The following is a 22,913-nucleotide window of genomic DNA, read 5'->3' as shown; positions in this document are numbered from 1 at the left end:
ATCTCTGCATCAGTGTAGGAGCCACACAGGTGTATTCAGGCTGTTTATTAATTGTATTAGCAGCTCACGCCTGATAATTGGTACATGGGCGTGGTTTGACATTACTTACCTGTTCACAAGTATGTGGCCATGGAGACACCTGGGCCAAGGGGGGGGCTTTCATATATTCTGCTGATCATCACGACACCTCTGGCTCTTGTTGTTCATATTTTAAAGTTTACGCGCATGTTACTGCATAGTGTTAATCTACTATTAACGTGCAGAGTTTATAATTGAGATCTGAGTTGCCACTTATCTGTGTACAGCTTTCATTAAACATTTCCAGTGATGTTCGGCGTTTACGCAGACTCACTATCAACGCTTTACTTGGACGCAACCCATCTTCCCCCTGATGCTTCACGGAGAATTAACAGTGTTGTCAGTCGGTGTTTAATTCGGCGTGCTTCTGATCCACCAGGCAGCCCGTATATAAAGAGAAATGTCCTTTTTTGAAACGGTTCGCCTCTCATTCCCACGGTTTTCTCCCACTAAATGTCGCAGTTAACCAACGGAGGCTGGTAGAAGTTGAGGCGATAATATCCTCCCAAAAAAAAATGACTTGATAAATAGTAGCCTATTTTACTTAAACTTCTTATTAAAACGACACTAAAATGCACCTCTCCCTACAGCACCCCAACTTACAGCCTGTTCCAACGTGTCTGGGTCACAGGGATCAGCTATTAAACGTGTTCAAAGGCGCTCGTGAGTGCTGCGCCTGCTTCATAACCATTAACATGTGGATTCAGCTGTAAAGCATAACAGATGGCAAACGTCGTCTGTGGCTGGCTCACTAAGTCTTGGGAACTCCATGACTTCTATATAACTTAGTGATCAGACAGACACCAAAACACACGTAGACACACACACCCCATCTTCTCATTGGCTGCTGATTTTCTTTGCGGTCAGGTGGAGTCGAGCGTCCTGATGCGTCTTGGTGATCAGAGGTCCCTGTGGACAAAAACCTCGTGCGCTGTTGCAGGTGTCTCACTGCTCGACTCCGCTGATCCGTCGAAGGGATGGCAGACTCTAACAGACGCACCACCGAAATCGCGCACGTCTATCGTGGAACTTTTTTCCACTCGACCCAGCAAACACCGCTGCAGATTTTGGAAGATGTGCTCCTGGGAGTAGACACAGAAGGGAAGGTTGGTCAGATTCTAAAATACCTGCAGCTTTTGGTCGGATTTAGAAGTATTAAAAATGTATTTACGATATACCAATTTCCTATTTATGATTTTTAAAACAAAAGCACAGACTCATGCGTCGGCATATGCGTTGCGTTTGGCTGTTACTAATGAAGTCATGAATATCTAATGTTAACAGGTCGAAGGTCAAGGGTAGTTACCCCGCAGCGCGAAAAGATTAATTTAGGACTCTTTGGTATAAAAGACGTGAATTCATACGGATAATATGTTACACAAAGCCTTAATTGTCTCCTACAGTGAGCTGTTGCCGAGCAACTTTAACAATTTGTCCCACACGAAGGTCTCACAGACAAAAAGTTTGATGACAGTCTGAAGAAGCCTCTTTAAATACAAGTGGGATTAAAATTCAACAGCCTTAAACCATAGTGAGAAAAAAAACAACCTCCCTTTTATTATACATTTATTAAGGAGGTGGATGAAGCAGAGGTATGGCAAGAACTGTGCACAGGTAGGCACAAAGGGAGCTGTTTACACAATCTCACAGGGAATGCATTTTGTTGATGACCACACTTTCTTGCACCTGTCCTGAGCACAAAAAAATATGTGCACATGATTGTCCTCTTGTAGCTCTTATTTGATGTCCACTCTGCCATCAGATTGCTTTCATTGGGAAAGGCGTGGAGCAAGACAGACTGTCTCAGAGCTATGGATTCAGCCTGTCTGAAGTCACTCAACTGGCCCCACAGTAAGATGAATATATACATGTATCACTGAATGTACTGAATTTCACAACAGTAAATGACTTCAGTTAGTCAGAGAGTAACACTGTGTTTCTATGTATTAATTCAATCATTTTAGTGTAAAACATGAGCATGCATCATTGCACAATTTCTTGCATAGGCCATAAAAACAGTACTGTATGTTTGAACCATTTTCATGGCTTGCTGCACTGCAGTGAGTTCTTCATGCCGGGAATGGTGGACACCCACATCCATGCATCCCAGTACAGCTACGCGGGCACAGCCCTGGACATGCCCTTACTGCAGTGGCTCAGTACTTACACCTTTCCTGTGGAGGCATGTTTCAAGGACTTAGAGTTCGCCCACAGGGTCTACACTCAAGTAGTGGTGAGTTTGAAATAATAATGATAACAAAATAATAATAAAATCTCTCTAGCTGCTGTGCATACGTCACATGTTGTGCCTTGTGGATTAAATACGTTGTTTTTGTGACACAGTACAAGTGCAACAGGTTTCATGTGTTTACCTGAAATCCCCTCTGCTGTCACACAGCCTATGATTTAAGAAGGGTGTGAACAGTTTAGTGGCTTAACAGCGTATAGAAATGAGTAAAAAATGTTGTCTTAATCCTGTAATGTGATCCTTGTGCTTTACAGAAAAGGACCCTGAGAAACGGAACAACCACTGCATGTTACTTTGCTACCATACATACAGATGCCTCTCTCCTGCTGGGAAAGATTGCAAGTAAGATGTCCTAAACACACCCACACCCACACACACATATGCATTTGACCTATTTTTTTATTTTTAAGCACTGGCCCTCTACAGTGTTTTTTATTTAATATGGACTATGGATTGGGAAGTCAGAAACCGAAGTGTGTCCTGGTGGGAGATATTTTAGGTCAAGTAAGTACAAGAGTTTTATAGACCAAAATACTGTAAAATATCCAGCCCACAATTCACAATTTACAGCCACGTTATATTCATGCTGATGAGGTGCATAAAGACAGAGCCGATACGTTGGCACCGTCCTGACTGACGTATTCAGGCTGTATAATCACGGCTATGGGCAGAGCAGTGGCTCAAATGTGACAATGCTTCCAAATGCCTCCTGTGAGTCTGGTGAGGAATACAATCTAATCCACCAGATTAAGCCAAGTAATTGAAATGTGTAACTTTCATGACAGCTAAATTGAAGGCAGAAGGTTCCTGTTTTCCTTCGCACTCTCAGATGAGTTAGAAACAAACTTATTTGTTCACCTCTGTGCACAGCTCTTATCATCTTGGAGTCACGTTATGCAATCCTGAACACACACACATAAATGTGTAATGATTCAACCATATTGAATTGAGCACTGGCAGCTTTGCGTAGTCGTTTTGCGTTATCACGGTTGTTGAACCTACACCTTTGCCCTGTTCAGGGCAGCTGTTCCATTTGTAGAAAAGTTATTCAATGTAAGTGTATGTGTGTGCACGTGCATGTTTGAGTATTTCCAACACTAATTCTTCATTCTTTCTTGCGTCTGTTGAATTTCTTAGTTAATTCATGTAGTGTTAAGTGTTATATAAAGTATAAAAGACATATATGCATGCAGAATCCGGTGTGATGTATTTTCTCATGCAAGAATCTAATAAAGTCCAAAGTTCAAGGTCACGTGGAAAATGATATAGACGCATGTTTTCTGCCTGATTTGACAGGAAATGTTTGGTCACAGCAGCTCAAAGCTCTCTCACAGTCCTTGAATGCCTGATCATATCTTTTAACACGTGTTGAAACAGACCCTTGTTGCTGTACAGCGGTGGAGGAAGTATTGTGATCCTTTACCGAAATGAAAGTAAAACCACACTGTGAAACAAGTAAAAGTCCTCTATTCAAAGCCTGACTGACGTAAAAGTGGGTACGGATTCTCAGCAAAATCTCGGAAATATTCCTCACTCTGCAGGAAAATGGTCCCCATCAGTGTTTTATTTTTATAAGTGATGTTTCTGGATTAATATCACTGCTGCATTAAGGTGTGTGTTTTGTTTTACCGCTGTGATTGTTCAAGGTTCAGCTAATTTTAAATGCTTTATTTACTGTTGGGCAGGTTCTGCTTCATGACAATTAATTTTCCGGAGTTTATTTATCTAAAGTGCATGATGGCATGCTAGCAGGACTTAACTGCTGTGGAACAAAGACATCCAGCTGTTTTACATGCTGCACGACATTCATTCTGAACTTCTGTTGGCAGCTCAAAGGTCCTCCCAAAACTGCTCCACAGCAGCTCGACAAGCCTGGTGAAGGAGGTCATTAAAGCCTCACTGTGTGCCAATTCATTAGTTCATCTGGCAATTTAATTAAATGAGAGTTTGATTAAGGTTGTGCCCAAATAAAGCACAATATGAACTGAATTAATATTGGCCTTATGGCCATTTCCACCATTACTAAGTCCTCTGCTGATGGTGTTATGCTTGCACATCCACCTCCACACAGGTGTCTTCACCTCTTGTCTGATTAGACCTTGTGCTTGATTTACGTCTTGCTCTCCTGTTCGTTTTGTTGCACTTTTTAAAGCAGGACACCTTCCACCTCTACATCAGCTCCACCTTCAGCCTGAGCAGAGGTCAAATCAGCCACTGAAAACACCTGTTTGCTGATGTACAGTTCTTATTTCTAGCTAAGGAAACACTTGTATGAAACACTCATTTCTATCTCAGACACCTTGTTTGAGAAAAAGAGAAACAGATTTAAGGGATTTTAGTGTTCTTTTTATTCTTGTTACTCAGTAATCCTTTTTTTTCTTGAAGATGGCTTTGGGCAGCGTGCATTGGTGGGCAAGGTGTGCATGGACAGAAACAATTCTGCGAGAGATTACAGTGAGACCAATCAGGAATCCCAAGAGGAGACTTGCCGGTAGGTATCAGCTGGCTCTGATTGTACAGTTGATTCGGGAAATCAAGTTGAAGTCAACTGTATTTCAAACTGCGTCAAACAGGATATGAGGCGTATGTGTGTAACATTGGTAATCATTCAACAGTATAATGCTGGAAATTCTACTTGAAGAGGAGCAGGCGGATTGTTGAATAACTTTTCGATCAAGAAAAAAATTCCCAAGGCAACAACTTTAGTCACACTGAATGTGTCCAGTGTGTGTCGGAGAGGAGGCAGTTTTCAGTTTTAACACTTAAAGCTACGACATCTGACACAGGACACGTAACAGATACCAACAGATATACTGTATTGTCATGATGTGTGAGTGTAATCCCTGTGGATGAATATCTGCGTAGGAATGCAGACACTGTGTGTTGAAGATGTTGGTATCAGAAGAGTTCTGGTTTCTGTTTGTAGTTCGAGTGTTATCGACCAGTCACGTTTAAGCGGGCTTTGGTTGCATGCAGGTAAATAGTCTGTGAGGAGGGCAAAAGAGAACACATTGGTTGAAATGCAGTCTCAGAACCCAGAACCCCAGCCCTGCCTGAAACATTGGCTGTTGCCCCCAGAGGCTAAATTATCTTCAGATAATAGCCGATAGCTTCTAAACTGAGCGAGGAAAGCGTCTGCATAACTCTGTATATCCAAAGACAGTCATTTTTTCCACAATAATACAGCAAGAATGCCTTAACTTAAGTTCCCTCGGTGTGTTTGATACTTCCAATAGGTGTAACCTTTGAAATACACATCACAGAGAGTGTGCATCTGATTCTGAAGTGACAATTGCATCAAAACCTCTGTTCTTGTTGATAAAATGAGGCCCCAGAATGACTCACGATTTATGTTTTGTCCCCGCCAGGTTCATTGCAGAGCTCTTGAGCAAAAAGGTGAGATTCCTTAATACAATAAACAATTCAAGGGTCTGCATTTCATCCGAGATTTTCCTCCAATCCTTTTCTCCTTTTTTTTTTCCCGGTAGTACCCTCTCGTGAAGCCGGTGGTGACCCCCCGCTTCGCTCCAACCTGCACAGGAGCCTTGCTAGGACAGCTGGGAGCAATTGCTAAGAATAACAACCTGCACATTCAGGTGAGCTCACTGTGGCAACAGAACCAGGCTATGTCCACAGGGGACTGTTGTCATAGAGACTGTTTAGACTTGGCCCTGTGGGGTTTTTGAGCAAAAAAATAAACACACACACACACACATGCACGCAATTTTCAAAGGCAGACACAAACAGGGAAGAATGAAAAACAAGTACAGGAGAGTAGCATTAGTAGTATTTAATTTGACATTAGCTATCCTTTCATTGCCCTGCCACACCTCAGGTTCTCCATCCAGGTAACTGCTGCTTTAACTCAGTCTAATGTCTGACGCGTGTGTGTTTATTTCCAGAGTCATATCAGTGAAAACATCGAGGAAATGAAGCTTGTAAAGAAGCTGTTCCCTGAATCCGAGTCTTACACAGACGTCTATTACAAACACAACCTGCTTACTGACAAGGTGAGGACGCAGTCACACACACAGGAAGTTCTGCCGTTCGTAGATTTAAGTGCTGAGCGTGGTTGATCTCATTCACAGACGGTGATGGCCCACGGCTGCTACCTCAGTGATGAAGAGTTGGCTCTGTTCAGAGAGACAGGAGCATCTTTGTCTCACTGTCCCAATTCAAACATATCGTAAGTCTCTCATAGTTTCTCAGGCTGAAACACAGATTTTACAGTAAAATGGCACATGAGGAACACAGTATATAACACAGCTTTGAAAATGCCTGAATGTACACATATGCAAAAGATCAAACTTCATTGATCCATGTGCTGAAAATAGGTTGTCACAGCAAAATGTTATAAATAGTCCTGAATCTATCACTTGACAGAAAGGTAATGCAGTGCAATTTCATTGTATTTGTCACCTCTCTCTCTCCACCTGCTCAGGTTGTGCAGTGGATTGTTGAACGTCCGCAACGTCCTCAATCACAAAGTGAAGCTGGGCCTGGGAACAGGTGGGATGAGAGCAGCCCTCAGCACATTTTCACTACAAAAATTAGCAGAAATCTGAAAATTTTAACCAGACGTGGTACTTTTTCACACCCATGTCATGTTAGCGAGTGCTTGTGTCTGCATGCTTGTATTCATTTGACCCGTCCGGTCTGTGTTCGTGGTGCCGTGTCAGACGTGGCGGGCGGCTACTCGGCCTCGATGCTGGATGCTGTGAGGAGAGCTCTGGACTCGTCCAAGGTCTTGACCATCCAGGACCCTGAACACGACACGCTCACTTTTGAGGAGGTGTTCAGACTGGCCACGCTGGGAGGCAGCCAAGGTAAGACGCACACACCTCAGCTGTCGCTCCGAAACAGAGGTCGCATTGTGTAGAAGTTCCATTAAAACATCAGGTGTTTTGTCTCTTTGTCAGCGTTATTCTCCACTAACAGTCGTTTTTCATGCTGAAGTGCTTTTCCCCACTCTAAGTTGTTCTCTATCAGAGCGCTGCAGCATAAACTCCTGATTCAGGGAACTAATAGCTATGGGAAGATATTTTTAATTCTGACTGATTGCAATTTCACAGGAGGGTAGAGAACACAACAGCTTCTTTTGTGGTGCTTTTTGTCTGCAGCCTTGTCCCTGGATGACCAAACAGGGAACTTTGAAGTGGGAAAAGACTTTGATGCCCTGCGGGTGAATGTTGCAGCTCCCGGTGGACCCATTGACCTGATCCAGGATGAAAAACCAAAGGTCAGACATGGAGCAGTGTTTTAATCTATTCACTCACAATTACACACAAATTAACAAAAGCAAACATTTTATATTAGTGGAACTCTAATTTGTAGTTGCTTCAATTTTAGGCTCTTTTGGAAAAGTTCTTGAATTTGGGTAAGTGTCAGTTTCACTGTATCTGTGCACATTTTTAGACTCTATTGTACGTCTCCCAGTTTGCTTCAAGTTTGTCTCCGTTACCCCTTCTTTGACAGGTGATGATCGTAACATAGTAGAGGTGTTTGTTGCTGGGAGGAAGGTGGTACCATTCACAGAGCCAACACCAGAGTAAACGCCTCAGTCCTCCACACACCTTCACTCGTCTCGTGGCCCGAAGCCCTCTGGGAAAGTCAGCTTGAAGAAGGTTCCTCTCCAGGCATCGATCAAACACCTAAAAACTCATCTCATTTCATTTAGAAGCTTCATTCCATGGAAAAAAACTCCCTTCATGTCTTATACTGGCTTATACTTGACCCTACATCCCTGTTTGTGAGACTGTCATTGTCCACTGCAGTTCCGAGGTGGAAATGCTCATACTCTGCGCTGACTTGATTTTAGTTGGAGGGGGTCTTTAGCTACTCAAACTGATGTATATCTGGGAGAAAAAATATGTGCGTCACAACACTGATCAGCTGGAAACGCCCTGTTGTTGCACAGTCTTTGATGCTAAAACAAACTACATGGAAGTGAATTATCACCAGAAACATTTCATTGTGAAATCCAATGGATGTAACAGATGACGTGCTATTAATGATGTTCAGTGAGGGCCATGCATGACTGATCAGATGAATCAATCTGTTCCGTAAGTCTTAAGAGGTGATTACTGGGCTTCAGAACAGGAAATAAGGAGCATATCAAATGCTGTGAACAATGTAGTTCTGTGTACTAAAACATATTCATGCATCAGCGTGAGCAGGAGATAATGACATGTTAATACAGGACTTTGTGTTGGTGACGTGGAGCTGCTGGGTGCTCAGTGGAGGTGAACTGAGTGCAGCTTGATGATCTCATTTTCATGCCGCTGTAGCAAGTAAATGCTTAACGATCAGACGACTGGACTGAACACTCCACTCAGGTGTTTTTAAATGACAGAGGATGATTATATTATAGTTATAATGTCCTCTTGACTTCGACTCATTCAGTTTTTTTGCACAGTCTCATGGAACAAAACTAGAAAATTACCATTCCAGTTACAGGACTGTTCTCTGTATAAACCCAAATTAGATTTTGACATTGTTTCTTAATGTTTCACTGTGCTGGCACAAATTCCACATCCTGATTTGAGTGGAAAGAGAAAGTGTTCTTAACCTCAGGTCTTATTGTCACAATCAGTTACCTCACATGGTTTTACTGCTGAGATTGTTGGTTTTAAGATTGGCCCTATATGTAGTATATATTTCTATTAGCATTACAAACTGACTTATGAATGTTAGGACATTGCTGAATATGTGCTTGTCTTGATAAATTTGAATGTGTTTAAGACAAGTTAACTTTTTTACTGAAATATAGCCAGTATATATGTTAAAGATACTCTTTGAACTATCATGTGTCACATCACGGGAGCTTGAAATAAAGTATACCAAAAAGTCTGCTATGATTTTTTTTTTGTTGTTGTTTTTCTCTGATGTGCAGTTCAAAATACAACCCACTACTAATCAAAGATCATAACCCAGGGCGAAGGTTATGGATTTACTAAAAGCCCCACGAGCCTTCAAGGCCACTAACAGACAAGTCTGCGTCTTTAAGAGATCTTCACCATCTGGGCCAGACAGCTAAGAAGGTGAGATGGCTATTGTCATGTCCCACTGACAGCAAGACCTCAGCTCCACTTCAAGTCCACCAGCACTGCAAATGTGGAGCCACGCTACCAGTCGCAGCCACTAGAGGGAGCCACTGCAGTTCAAAAGTCAGGTATGTCGTCACTTCTGTCTTATATTCTCGGTTACCCAAAGAAAGAAAAGAAAAAGAAGTAACTAGGATTTTATGTTGATTGTATGTTGGCACAGTGGTCTCAATAGGGCACACATCCATTTCTTTGAAAAGTGAAAGTAGCCCTTATCCAGTTTATGTATGGAATTGCATGTTTCCCTGGTAACCGAGTCTGTTATTTTATTTTTTTGTTTTGTTTTCGTTAAAACATACCAAAGGGTTCATTGATACCAGCGGAGGCAGGTGAGAAATTGTGTATTTGTCATTTAATTTACGCAACTTTCAAGTTTTAGGGAATCACAGATCATTTGGTTTCAGTTTTAGTTTCAGTCATTTTCTATCTTTACTTTGCTTATAGCGTTAGAATCTGCATTATGACACATTAAGCCTTCAAAGTGCTAACGGTTCATTGAATAGCCTCCTTTATGTGGATGTGAAACGGTTATTTCACTGCACGTCGGCCTTAAATGTAACTAAGTTTCATAGATTTTGTGTTTTTTGCCCTAAATTGTGTGTGGAAGGAAGACATTACCTCCTCGGGCCGTGCACCACCGCTTCAGCAATCAGACTGTCAGTGAGTATACACCGCTTATGGGTGCCTGGTTTAGGACTGAGACAGACCACAGTCGGGGTTCAAGGCTGTAACTTGACTAATTGGCAACCGGCCGAATATGCCGAAAAGGAAGTTGTGCCTGAGCGAGTAAACTGAGGGCTGACCTTCCCCTTTAAACAGTCAGGAAGTGTTGCTGTTAATCTCAGTACTGTAGAGCAAAGGTGGATATACATTTCTTTAGTTTTACGCCCCTGTTTTCTTTCTTCTTGGACGTAAACATCTAATTACTTTGACTGGTAGGTCTCAACAGAGATTCTTCTTCTTCGGGATATCACAGTGTACACATTAATATGTCCCTCTGTTTCGGTCCATTTCTCTCTATCCGGCTGAGCATATCCAAGTGGAATTACACAGTATTTACTCACAACTTACTTACGAATTAAATTAAAACAATAAAAACAGTAACACTCAAATAAGATTTACTAATTGATCATATTTGAGCGATTGTTCTCTATGAGAGGCAGAAACTTAGGATTTATGTGGGCTCCTTTTCTGTTTCCTTCACAAGTATATTTTGTACTCACACTTTGTCTTTGATCATTTTTTGTCACATTTTTGATAAAGATGACAAGAACTGATAACAGCACATAAATAACACAATATTTGTAATATTCCACACCAGTGATTCCCAAACTTTCCCCTTTAAAACAAAGCAACGCCTAGTTTTGAACCCTCCTCACTGGTTGCATATGACTGCCAACATGTTCAACCTGAAAGTGATTATTTTACTAACTTTATATTTAGAGCTTTATGAAGTGAGAATAATTTCGCAATTAGAAGCAAATATATATAGATTTTTTTGTTATCAGAAATAAATTTTTTCTCTTTTCATCCTGGCCCCTCCATCACGTAGACAAAGCATCCACCTCAACACTGAAACCAGCCACTGCTGTCCAGCAATGCCTCTGTTTCGGGGTTTGGTTGAACATGTGGCGAGGGCTCAAGCCGACCAGAGGAGGAGGAGGAGGAGGATGGAGAACGTGGAGTGGATGGGGAGCTGTGGGAAGACAGATGAAGATGGCTCCGTCCTCTCGCTGACACGGTTGTGTCTGCTGAACCTTGCTGACAACATGAAGGAAGTGTGGGTGAAAGACTACGCGGACAACTACCTGGATCACTATTTCTTCAGACACATCATGGGGCCTTTCAACTTACTGCGTGAGTTTGTGAGGGCTTATAAGAGAGAACGAGCACATGTTTTGTCCCTCTCTTACAGGTAACATGTCCATTAACCATGTTGTCCGTCTCTCTGTCCACCTTTTATTCTCCTGATAGCGGGCGACCTCGTGGAGGAGCTGACGTTGCTGCTCTGCGCCAGAAAGGAGTTGTCCCGAGCAGCCCTTCACCTCCTGCTGGTCCCCCAACTCCGTGGCCTGTCTCTGCAAAAGTGTCCCATTCTGGTCACCTCCACCCTCTGTCCCCACATTACTGCACGTTGTCAGGTGAAAACCAGTCTCCATGTCTCTGTCCTCATTAGCTACTGATTGCAAATGAGAGGTTTTGTACTGGAGGAGTTTTTAGCTGTTGGATGTGTGAACAGAAATATGAAGGACATTTCCACAATGTTACTCTTCTTTATCTCTTTCCTTTGTCAGAAGCATGCTTATGGAGAAAATGAGTCAGTGATGAAGACTTTTTTATTAGTATATTTCATGAACAGCACATGAGCTCCTTCAGATTTTAAACACTTAGCATATGCCTATGTATGTAGTCAGTATTTTTAGGGTTTAAAAAGAACAGATGTTAAAAATCACAGCTCCCACAATAAGAAAAAAAACAAGTGGTTCCCAGCTTGGGTTAGATTAGACACATTTTTTTTGCTCTTTACATGCGCACATATTGTGTGGGGCCTATAATTCCGTAATGTCTAAACATTTCCTCCTTGCTGTCTCAGGCTCTGTGGCGTCTGGACCTATCTGGAGTCCAGCAGCTGCCTTCAAAGGTCCTGTGTGAAACCCTCTGCTGTCTTTCTGCCCTGCGCTCGCTCTGCCTGGCTGGGACACCTTGTGACAGATGTGTCATTGGGACGATTGCCCTCCACTGTCGTTTGCTGCGCCATCTGGACGTATCCCACTGTCGTTTCCTCTCTCCTGCTGCACTACTTCCTCTTGGAAGTGGGGCGGCCCTTTCATCCTCTGGCTGTCCGTCTAAGTCATCTTTTCGCTGCACCTCTACATCCCAATCTTTCATTTCCCCTTCTTGCTCTGCACCTCTGTCTCCTCTGCCCCTCAGCAGTCTCCTGGCTCTGGATATTGGCTCTGAGGTACAAGAGGGAGACTCTGTGGCGGTGGCAGCCTTCCTCCTCCTCTCCCTGCCCTGCCTGGAGAGAGTGGCCATGGAGGGCCTCACACAAGCCTGTTGTCTCATCCAGCGCAGAGAGTTTGACCAGACAGATAAGTTCACTGACAGAGAAGGAGTTCCTAGGCTGGGGGTGATGTGGGCGGATTGGAGGCACAGACAGGGCAAGGACAGTTGGAGGGAAAAGAGAGAAGGAGCAGCAGCAGATGAAGAAAATGAGGATGAGGAGAGGACGTTGTGTGATGGGTATGGTAGTGAGAGTGAAGAAGATGCACGTAGAGGTGAAGAGCAAGGCTGCTGTCAGGACCAAGCACAGGAACAAAGGAGAGGAAGAGTTTTGTCTCAGTCAGGTGATGAACACCTGATCCTGCGCCTGAAGGACGTCAAGAGTTTATCATGTGACTCTCTGGACAGTTTAAGCCATTTATGTCCAAACATCTACTCAATATCTGTGAACGCTGATGATTGTGAAGATGCCAGAGAAGGTCGCCAGGGGTCTCTGTTAGCCGCAGGCCTCCAGGCGTGGTCAGGCCAGCTGCGGAGCCTCTCCGTACACTACTCAGGCCCCCTGGTGGACCTCCTTCCCGCCTTGCAAGTAGCAGGCTCGTCCTTGCTCTCTCTCACCCTGGAGGGGGTGAAAACCAGCCCTCACACTCCTCTACTGGAGGTCATCAGGGCATGTCCCAAACTCAGAGACCTGCTCATCTCTGCTGAGCCTCCCACCACGCCACAGGAAGAGGAAGATGAGGAGGATCAGCGGGACAATTGGGATCTTCCACGGCTGCCTAACCTCTGCTCTCTTGCACTCAGGTAAAGCTGCTGCTCAGGTACACTGGTTAGTATGCTGGGATCTATTGACCCTTGTTTGACACAGTTATAATGTACCTTGCAAGGGAACTAATGATGTTTCTCATAGACCTAATACATATCTTAAAGCTAAAGTTGGAAAAATATTTTATAAGCTTTTTGTTTATATTTGTTGAAATTCTTACACCCAAACAGCAAAGTCATTTTTATCATGGCTGTCTTTATTTAATTGAACTAATCTGCTAATATACTTTTCTTAGGCTCTTAGATGTTATTTCAAGGCTTGTAGGGAGTTTTTTTGGGCCTGCTTCCTGGCTCACCATTATAATGGTATATCAGCAGCCTAAGTAAAGTATTGCTAAAAACAAGCTACCATATGTGGTGACAGTAAGTGGCAGCAAGGACTCAGCTTAACAGTTCCAGTACTGGACAGTCATAATTTGTTGTGCCTTGTTATACATATGCTTTGTGTCTTTCTTCTGTCTGAAGATTCTCCTACGAGCACAGCCTAATGAAGCCTGTCATGTCCTGGATGTCCCTGAAGAAGGTGCTCAAGAGTCTCCTGACTGGTTCTCCTTTGCTGGAGAAGCTGTCACTGGTCTCCCTGCCATGCCCTCTGAACTGCGTTTTACAGGATGTACTGCGCAGAGTGGCCCCAGACCTGCATCTCTCTGCAGATTCCACAGGCTTACCTCCCCTGCCACTTGGACGGGTGCGTTACATTGACCTGCCGCGGACGGATGTGAAGATGATAACGGTGAAAAGTATAATGCAACGGAGCAAGAGACTCAAGTGTGTAGATGTGAGTTGTTGCTGGAAAATCAGTCAGCTTCAGCTTGAGTTGTTGGCCTTAGAGAGGATCAGTAACGCTCAAGTTATCCGGTTGTAGTGAAGAGATGGACGACCTCCAATACAGGAGTAACACACTCCCACGACAGCATCAAAAATGCTTTAAATCACTCAAATAAAAATACGCTGCACAATTTTACAGTGATTGCATCAGTATCTACAACTCTATCACTTCTGTTATTTTTGTAACTACAGTAAATTCCTACAGACACAGATTGATTGATTGTACTACCTCTTACAGATTACCGTGCGGCTCTCTACAGTGCCTTGAATGAACTGCAAACTGTGTCTGTATGGTGTTTTTGATAAATCTTTTTATCTTGTTTTTCTGATGGCAACATTAAACATATGCACGAGGAACACCGTAGCGCGTATTATATCCTTTTACTGACCATCAGTATAAAATCACATAAGAAATATGTCTGCAGATTTCAAATTTTTCACAGTTTCACATTTCAAGGCTAATATAGACTGAACGTGTGTACCAAGATTGCTCCATCTTTAAATGCCATTGCAGCAGTTTGCACACCAGACTGAATGAAACTGAGTCTAAGGCAATTCAAATGTGCTTCATTGGCATGATTAGTAATGCCAAAGCATATTACAGAAGGTGAAAAGAAAAGAGAAAAAAACAACAAATGGCTTGCACATGTGAAACTACACTACACACTGTCATTATACCATAGTATACTACTATTTAGGAAAAAAGAATTGGAAACACATGATTAAAAATATATATGTTAAGAGAGAATGTGTGTGTATATACATATATAAAGAAAGAAATGGATGTGTGTGTGTGTGTGTGTGTGTGTGTGTGTGTGTGTGTGTGTGTGTGTGTGTGTATGATTAAATAAGTGAGTAATGGTAACAAAACAATACAACAAAAAATGCACTACAGCAGTTTACTTACTGTTGTTACCTCTTTTTTTTCCTCGTTCCACATTCTAGCAACTAGGTGGGAGTAATGCAACTTCATCCTGGTTGCAACCCACTATTAGTGGAGAAGAAGAAGAATGATGTTAGGCGGGTTTACTTATTTTGCTGATTACTATCCGGCCAACGCGGACATGAAAATCAAACACACCGTGGTCAGGACGTCATCACGTCACTCACCGGAGACCTGCCACATACTCGCTCAACATTAGCCAGCGGTTAGCATCTGGCTGCTCAGAAATGTGAATTTTTCGGGAGAAAGGAGGACTTTGACCTTTTTGTTAGTAAGTATGAAATCATCTAAAGACCGCGAACATGTAACTTTGGCGTGTTGACGCTGACGGTTAGTACAAATATGTCAAATTCAAGTCTTTTAGCTCGCTGCTACAGTCAAACACGGTGACGATAGACACCTCACAGACGTCTGAAAACACTCACGTTCGCTAACGTTACCTGCTTTGTCTTTAATGATAGTGTTTCTCTGTGTCCTTCCAGTTTGACTCATTCCTGTTTACAGTTTCATTACGTTGAAGTTGCCCATTACGGGATCGATATATCCCAACGAAGCGACAACACACCGTCATGTTCACTAGTCAGAGCACTTGGTCTGACGTTAGGCCTTTCACATACCAGGGCTCAGAAGTTCACTTACAGACGCATTATTAACATTATATGTCGCATAATGTTAAATTTACGACATTTTCTTCTTAAAAGGTCATGTTGACAAGTAAAGAAAACGGGACGGAGCCTCGGAACAAGCCCAATCTCCCTCCTTCAGCTGTCTTATTCTTGATTTGAAGTAAACCACTAAGTAGAAGACAATCTGCATCATGGGAAGGTTGGTTTTCTCTCATTTGTGGGCATGTAGGTTTGTTTGTGAACTCACAGCTGTTGAAATGTCCATCGCTGTGTTTAGACCCTATAAATAACAACATGAGATGAAATATCTGTGACATACTGAGCTCTGCTTTCTTTTATCTGTCAGGATCAGCTTTTCGTGCCTTTTCCCAGCCTCGTGGCATTTCAGCCTGTCATCCCAGGTTCTTCCTCGGCTCCTGATACCTTCCCTCAGACAGCTGCTCTTCATCGGCGTAGTGCTCTGCCTCATAGGACTGCTCTACCTGCTGCTCGTCGCTGGAAAGGGGCACGCCAGCTGGATCAGAAAGGAAAATCACTTCCACAGGTGAAATACCCGGCCAAGTGCTTATCCCATCATGAACACGGACGATGGTATCTTAACATCTTAACATCGTTCTTTGTTGTCCAAAAGGCACTTGGCGAGGGTGACTGATGTGGATGCAACAGATACAAGCAACCCCAACCTGAACTATGGCCTGGTGGTGGACTGTGGCAGCAGTGGCTCCAGGGTATTTGTGTACTGCTGGCCCCGGCACAACGGTAACCCACATGAGTTGCTGGACATTCAGCAAATGAGAGATCAACACCGCAAGCCTGTGGTTATGAAGATCAAACCAGGTAAGATAAGCAGTGCTTGGCCTGTCCTTAATCAAAACAGGTCATTAAATAGTACAAACATTGTAAGATAGCTTGATATTTACAATATTTTCTGTCTAATGTTTGTACTTGTAGGTATCTCTGAATTGGCCAAAACACCTGAGAAAGCCAGTGATTATATCCATCCGCTGCTGAGCTTTGCAGCACAGCACATTCCCAAAAATAAGCACCAAGAAACACCCTTGTACATCCTGTGTACAGCTGGAATGAGAATCCTTCCTGAAAGGTACAGTCGCACTTAATGTGCATTATCTTATCATATAAACTACTTCCAGAAGCCCCAGATGTAAGCACACCTGCAAGGACCGTCCAGACTGCAGATTTAAACAGCACCTGAAAGTGGAAAGTGAATAGCATCAGAGTTTCTCATGCCATACATGTAATGATGACGTTTCTGTGATTGTTTAATCTCAGTCAACAAGAGGCACTTCTTGAGGATCTGCGAACAGACATCCCAGTCCACTTCAACTTCCTCTTTTCTGATTCCCATGTGGAAGTGATTTCTGGAAAACAGGAAGGTAAGTAAATGTCTTTATTTTTAACACAATAGTTTTGATTCATCACTTCATGAAGATTTTGTCACACTTAAATGTCGTAACTGATAAGTTAATATTCATTTCTCAAATGAGGGGGTTTTCCATTCTCCACTGTATTGTAGAACCTGATCTTAAAGTGTGAAGATGCTGGTAAAAGGTTGTATATTAACTTTACAATTTGTCATCATTGGCTTTAGGCGTCTATGCATGGATTGGAATCAACTTTGTCCTTGGAAGGTTTAACCATGTGCACAATGGTAAGTACTCAAGTGTGCCATTTTTAAAGTTCTCTTTGTTTTTTTGCCATTAAATCACAGATGTAACCAATCTGCATTAAAAAAATGTCACCCCTCTGCCGTCAATCTTTTAAGATGGGGAAGCTGTAGTGGAGGTACATGTCCCAGGCAGCGATCAGCAGGAGGCGCTGGTGAGGAAAAGGACTGCCGGTGTCCTGGACATGGGTGGCGTCTCCACACAGATCGCATACGAAGTGCCCAAAACTGTAAGCTTTGCTTCTCCACAGCAGGTTATTATCCACAACCAATTCTGTTTTTGTGCTGTCTTTGGTTTTTGTCACTCACCCTTTGTTCTTCTCCCTCCTTCCAACCTCTGTCATTCCCTGGTTAAAACCTATGCACCATTTTTGTCCCGTGGAGATGGTCTGCTCTCCATTCATCACTGTTGAAGGCACACTGTAAGCCTGCTGCATGACTCCATAGCAGGATTTTTGGACTCAGAACTTTAGATCATTTATGCAGAGACTGCCAAATGCAATAGAAGTTGTCCATGTAAATTATTTTTTGTTTGTGTTGTAGTGATTCATGTCCAGTAGCAGGTTTGGCCTGCGCTACTTCTCCCTTTTTCATTGTTTTTTTCTTTATACCACATAACGTTTAATTGAATTTTCATCCTCTTAGACAGTTTCAGCTTCTGCTCTTTAATGTGTTGTGATACATTAAACTAGACATGTTAAACACATAAGGGGTATGCATGGGTACAGTATTTTACGCAGGTGTCATCATTCCCAGGCTGATATTTTGTTTGTTCCCTAGGAGGAAGTTGCCAAGAACTTACTGGCCGAGTTCAACTTGGGTTGTGACGCACATCGCACAGAGCATGTTTATCGTGTTTATGTGTCCACCTTCCTGGGTTTTGGAGGAAATGCAGCACGCCAAAGATACGAGGAGAGCCTCATCAGAAACACTGCCACTCGAAACAAGTGAGATCCGCAGTCAGACAATTGCGTGATTGAAGTTTTCATTTTTGCACTTTGTACTTACACTGTATCACCGATTGCTCCAGGCTCTTAGATCAGCATACTGGCGAGACAGCGGAGTCTCCCCTCCTCGACCCTTGTCTCCCCGCAGACCTGCAGGATGAGATCGGCCCGGCTTCGCAGAAGCTCCATCTGCGAGGCACAGGAGACTTTGACCAGTGCAGACAGATTCTCCAGCCGTTCCTGAACCGCACCAATGAGACCCAAACCTCCCTCAGTGGCATCTACCAGCCAGCCATCGACTACAGCAACAGTCAGTTCTACGGCTTCTCCGAGTTCTACTACTGCACGGAGGATGTGCTGCGCATGGGCGGCGATTATAACGCTTCCAAATACGCCCGGGCTGCCAAGGTGAGTGCTAGATAGAAATCTACATCTACTCTCATGAAGGCAGAAACCCCCTCAATAAGTCACTTATTACTCCCGGTATTTGTCCAAGCTTTATCTTACTTGCTGCGGAAAGCACCCTTCTATTTAAGCGCAGTTAAAATTTGAATAGCTAATCATCACACCACCACTGGCTGTTTCACTCTTTCACACCAATAGGAATTTTAAGACCACCACTCTCTATGTTTAACAGGGTTGTTTGTTTACTTACATTGATGTAAATGGCAGCTATAGTATTTAATTTTGGATCGTTATAGATTATAGATCGTTATAAGCATTTTTTCACAACCAGTTCATACAACATTCTGTTAATATTGTCATGAATTTGCCAAACTTTATATATGGGATCAACAGAGATTTGCTTTTATTGATGTCTTATCAGTGCAAACATTCCTAATATTACAATTTAACATTCACAGAGTTACTGTTCCACCCAGTGGAAGACTCTGAGGGAGCGCTTTGACTCCGGCTTGTATGCCTCACATGCTGATCTTCACAGACTGAAGTAAGTCACTAAGGATCGTTAAGCAGCTTCTCAAAATCGACTAACCAGTTGGCCGCATTCCAAATAAGATGCCGGCTAAGTCTTGACAAGAATGTTTGTGAATGGCTTCATGTTTACGTCTGCAGGTACCAGTGTTTTAAATCAGCGTGGATGTATGAAGTATTGCACTCAGGTTTCTCTTTCCCGGCCAATTATAAAAACCTGAAGACTGCACTGCTGGTCTATGATAAAGAGGTCCAGTGGACTCTCGGAGCTATTCTTTACAGAACGCGGTTTCTGCCTTTGAGGTAAGAGATTTACTCTCACGCTTTCACCAATCTTAATCACTTTACTAATAAAGCTTTCAGTAATGTTAATCAGAGAAAATGATCGTCTTAAATGTTGTCAATATAAGTGGAGGCATGATTGATTAATCCTCACAGCTTTCTTTGACAGCAGCATACTCCTATTTTGAATATGAGTGGAAAGTTGAAACAATGCTGAGCACATAGGATTGGCTGCTAATGGGCGTAGCACGCCGCATTTTTACTGCATTTTTCAGCAGGAGGGAAATTAACATGAGGAATGTCCTAACTGTGAAATGAAGTCTGTAAAAGCCTCTAAGAAAGAGCAAATTATACATGAACAGCAAAAGAACTTAAACTAATTAAAACTGGTATCTTTCAATCACAAGATCTTAATGATTAATTAATGGATTACAAAAAAGCTATTCCTATCTGAAAATAAGTTCACCTGTGATGTAAACCTTAAAAAAAGAGTTCATCCTGATCCTTTGTGTAACACGTCAGTTTGGCAGGTTTGAGCCTGAGGACATGTTGCTCAGACAAGAAATTCCCCCTTTCTGCTCTGTAGACATGTAAAGCAAGCTTCCCAGATCTGAATACCAGGATTCTTGTTGGCTCATCTGTTTAATCAAACTTCCTTAGGTCCTGACATGTAATAAACAGGGCCCTGGGTGGCATTTATGTATGCACGTCACCTCTGTTCAAAGTCTGTCTAATATGTTTGCAGTTTTTTATGGAAATGTATTTGTTTCCTTTGCCTCTTCCAGGGACATCCAGCAGGAAAGTCTGAAAGGAGTGCACTCTCACTGGCGGCACAGCTTCTCCTTTGTCAACAACCACTACTTATTCCTGGCTTGTTTCTTCATTGTCTTGTTGTCTATCATGCTGTACTTGCTGCGACTCCGCCGCATCCATCGGCGCACAGCCCAGCGCTGCACCCCCTCCTCTGTGCCGTGGTTGGAACAGGGCCTTCGCTCACCCACACTCCCTATCAACCTCTAAATTTGGTAGAGCATAACGTCTGGACAGCATGTCTGACTTTCCGAAACCCATCTCACTCCATTTCTCTCTGAGGCTCGTGTGCTTGTTCAGAGAGCTTTCGAAAGGCTGCTACCCTGAAAACGAGGCTGCTCCCTGCGACCAGTCGAACCAGAGATGGTCACGAGAATTGGACAAATGAGGAAGATCTTATACAGTTACGAAGGCTTATCTGAGCCCGTGAAAATGTTAAAATGGAAACTTCTTTTAGAATTTGTGTTCTTGCCTGCCACGTACTCCATCATCAAAATCAAACGGCAACTGCCTCCATGTGTCTTCTGTTTTATTTCTAAAAAAAAAAAAAAAAGACAAACACTGCGGTACTTTACTTGCTAGCTAATCTTCCATACCCCAATAAATATATAGTCTATACTTTGAATTTTCCCAAGGTCGACAGATATAGCATGGTGAAAATGTATTGGGCATTTGCCTTTCTTTATGCCTTTTTTATGTGTGTGGTCACATCTTTTTTTGTTTTTATAGTTGTTCAATGGTACAAGCACTCAGCGTTTCCACAGAAACCTCAAATGCAATACGATTTCTAACTAGTGGAAGGAGCACTTTGTAATGCAGTCGAGATGCTTTTCCCAGCTGGAATGGTCCTTTGGGTTTTTTTTTTTTTTTGTTTGTTTGTGTGTGTGTCTTTCCCAAATTGTTCTGCCTCAACAAGACAAGTAGCCTTTAATGGCTATACTAGTGCAATACATGTCTTGTCACTGTTGGGGAGACTCCCTAGAACACGTCTGCTCTTTTGTTGAGAGTATCGGTCTCTCCCGAAGCCCTGCTGAAATTCTTGTGTCGGGTCATCTGACTTTTAAGTGGGTTACCGCTGCATATATTTACGTTGGGCTTCATTTTCAGAAGCCGTCATATCACTGCTGTGAGGGGATTGTAAATGAGAGCACATGCCCCATTATTTATATGAAAATGGTCTCGTGAAATGTTTGCACAGATGAATGCAAAATAAATGTCACATTGCAATTCAGTAATAAAGGTTTTATGGTATACTTTGTCTGGCTGTTTATTTCATGAGGAGGAGATCAGACGTCCGTGCATAGCCTGTGAAATTGGTGTTTTAAAAGTACCGTATAATATAAACACCAACCTCCGTGTCACTGAAGAGGCAACAGTATATCCCAGCTTACGGCACTTTTTGTGGATTTGAGTTTCAGCGCTGCATAAGAGCATCAATCAATTGTGATAATCTGCATGGAGCCACTAATGCCGCCACAACAGGTTCTCCAGACAGCTTGATGGTGTGTTATAACTGTGCAGAGGCATTCTGAGATGATCGCTGTTAAACCACAGCCTGCCCTTGTTTTTGTTGCTGGTGATGGAAATGGGACAATTATTTAAACAGAACATGTGAAGGTCATCAGCTGCGGAAAAAAAAACGAACGCTGCTGCTGAATTTGAACGACTCAATGTCTTCCTCTTGGCTCCTCAAAGTGAGAAATGAGATTGAGAATGACAGAAATGCAGCAAACAGCGATTAAGGGGTCATTCCGGTTCCCAGTCATCCGGCACTTCAAGTTCTCTGTGTGAGAGAAGTGTTAATACTTGATGCCCTCGGCATGTGGGACACACTACACCATCCTGTGTTGTCTGTGCCAGGTGCCATTAGTGACCTTCATTACTGCAGCTTCCACAATAAAAGAACTTTGGTCCATTATAAATCAGTATGTTGTGGCACTTACAGATTGGAGCTTGAATGGGAGGATATTTTTATTGTAAACATATTCACAGTTCTTATAATACAAAGCGATTGGTTAATTCTAGACTGATTACATGGTCTAATTAAAGGTCATACTGCACATACTGAGCCTAAGAATTAACAATTTAAATCTGTCAAATTATGCATCAGAAAGTGATGGTCTCTATACTTCTTCACCATTTAAAGGTGGAGGTAGCCAGTCCTGCTGTTCTGGCTGCAGGCACAGGTGTGAAAACCAGCCACAACAACATTGTTTGAACAACTGGCTCTTAAATATGCAAGCTCCTATAATGCTGAGTCACTGATATGTCACACTACTTTGCAGACACACCCGCACTGGCGCTGCAGTGCGCTTTGTGCATAGAGCTTATGTTTCAGCCAATGGTGAGTGACACAGAATAGCTAATTGATCAAGACCAACTCAGATAATTAATATGGTGTTTCTGACTTTTGTATCATAGTAAAATTTACAAATCAAATATTTTAATGGATATACATAAATGTTCAGATCTCTCTAGTGTGAAATGGGGAGTGGATTGACAGAGAACCACTGAATCTTCAGTATGTTTAGTAGAATCAGGTGAGATCCTAAACACAATCTGGCATCCAGTTGGATAACAAGGTGAAATTTAAACTTCTGGCC

General features: G+C 42.7%; 3 protein-coding genes across 8 annotated transcripts; all 3 read left to right on the top strand.

The window, feature by feature from the left end:
- The first annotated feature begins 2,139 nt into the window (after window positions 1–2,139).
- Window positions 2,140–9,031, top strand: gda (guanine deaminase). The gene is made up of 12 exons (XM_041937794.1): window positions 2,140–2,311; window positions 2,581–2,668; window positions 4,712–4,817; window positions 5,695–5,722; window positions 5,815–5,922; window positions 6,229–6,336; window positions 6,415–6,512; window positions 6,768–6,835; window positions 7,006–7,152; window positions 7,447–7,565; window positions 7,676–7,703; window positions 7,802–9,031. Exons 1-12 carry the CDS (start codon window positions 2,150–2,152, stop codon window positions 7,876–7,878), a joined length of 1,137 nt encoding a protein of 378 aa, XP_041793728.1. The 5' UTR covers window positions 2,140–2,149; the 3' UTR covers window positions 7,879–9,031.
- Window positions 9,032–9,485: 454 nt separating this feature from the next.
- Window positions 9,486–14,442, top strand: si:ch211-214j8.12 (uncharacterized protein LOC100000539 homolog). 5 transcript variants are annotated; one of them, XM_041937792.1, is made up of 6 exons: window positions 9,486–9,758; window positions 10,041–10,089; window positions 10,982–11,286; window positions 11,404–11,570; window positions 12,023–13,236; window positions 13,723–14,442. In XM_041937792.1, the coding sequence occupies exons 3-6, from the start codon at window positions 11,028–11,030 to the stop codon at window positions 14,120–14,122; spliced, it is 2,040 nt and encodes a 679-aa protein (XP_041793726.1). In that variant the 5' UTR covers window positions 9,486–9,758; window positions 10,041–10,089; window positions 10,982–11,027; the 3' UTR covers window positions 14,123–14,442. The 5 variants fall into 5 exon arrangements, with proteins under 5 accessions (XP_041793726.1, XP_041793725.1, XP_041793724.1 ...); XM_041937791.1 differs by having other exon boundaries at window positions 10,037–10,089; XM_041937790.1 differs by having other exon boundaries at window positions 10,037–10,364.
- Window positions 14,443–15,172: 730 nt separating this feature from the next.
- entpd4 (ectonucleoside triphosphate diphosphohydrolase 4) lies at window positions 15,173–21,545 on the top strand. 2 transcript variants are annotated; one of them, XM_041937160.1, is made up of 13 exons: window positions 15,173–15,299; window positions 15,730–15,853; window positions 16,001–16,198; window positions 16,286–16,491; window positions 16,606–16,756; window positions 16,945–17,048; window positions 17,264–17,323; window positions 17,438–17,568; window positions 18,119–18,285; window positions 18,369–18,693; window positions 19,149–19,234; window positions 19,360–19,521; window positions 20,286–21,545. In XM_041937160.1, exons 2-13 carry the CDS (start codon window positions 15,846–15,848, stop codon window positions 20,518–20,520), a joined length of 1,833 nt encoding a protein of 610 aa, XP_041793094.1. In that variant the 5' UTR covers window positions 15,173–15,299; window positions 15,730–15,845; the 3' UTR covers window positions 20,521–21,545. The 2 variants fall into 2 exon arrangements, with proteins under 2 accessions (XP_041793094.1, XP_041793093.1); XM_041937159.1 differs by having other exon boundaries at window positions 17,438–17,592.
- Window positions 21,546–22,913: the final 1,368 nt, after the last annotated feature.

This window comes from Chelmon rostratus, chromosome 5 (assembly GCF_017976325.1).
Source record: "Chelmon rostratus isolate fCheRos1 chromosome 5, fCheRos1.pri, whole genome shotgun sequence".
Classification (NCBI taxonomy): Eukaryota; Metazoa; Chordata; class Actinopteri; order Chaetodontiformes; family Chaetodontidae; genus Chelmon; species Chelmon rostratus.
The sequence above is the reverse complement of the archived record's forward strand: the minus strand, read 5'-3'. Positions and strand labels throughout refer to the sequence as shown.

Bases quoted from the DNA above. Each gene is read 5' to 3' on its own strand.
- gda (XM_041937794.1), top strand. From the start codon at position 2,150: ATGCCGGGAATGGTGGACACCCACATCCATGCATCCCAGTACAGCTAC. The intron at 4,818-5,694 runs GTAGGTATCAGC...TGTCCCCGCCAG, and splicing joins TCCCAAGAGGAGACTTGCCG to GTTCATTGCAGAGCTCTTGA. The intron at 6,836-7,005 runs GTGGGATGAGAG...GTGCCGTGTCAG, and splicing joins GAAGCTGGGCCTGGGAACAG to ACGTGGCGGGCGGCTACTCG.
- entpd4 (XM_041937159.1), top strand. The intron at 16,757-16,944 runs GTACAGTCGCAC...GTTTAATCTCAG, and splicing joins ATGAGAATCCTTCCTGAAAG to TCAACAAGAGGCACTTCTTG. The intron at 17,324-17,437 runs GTAAGTACTCAA...CAATCTTTTAAG, and splicing joins GTTTAACCATGTGCACAATG to ATGGGGAAGCTGTAGTGGAG.
- si:ch211-214j8.12 (XM_041937793.1), top strand. From the start codon at position 11,028: ATGCCTCTGTTTCGGGGTTTGGTTGAACATGTGGCGAGGGCTCAAGCC. The intron at 11,287-11,403 runs GTGAGTTTGTGA...TTCTCCTGATAG, and splicing joins GGGGCCTTTCAACTTACTGC to CGGGCGACCTCGTGGAGGAG. The intron at 11,571-12,022 runs GTGAAAACCAGT...TTGCTGTCTCAG, and splicing joins ACATTACTGCACGTTGTCAG to GCTCTGTGGCGTCTGGACCT.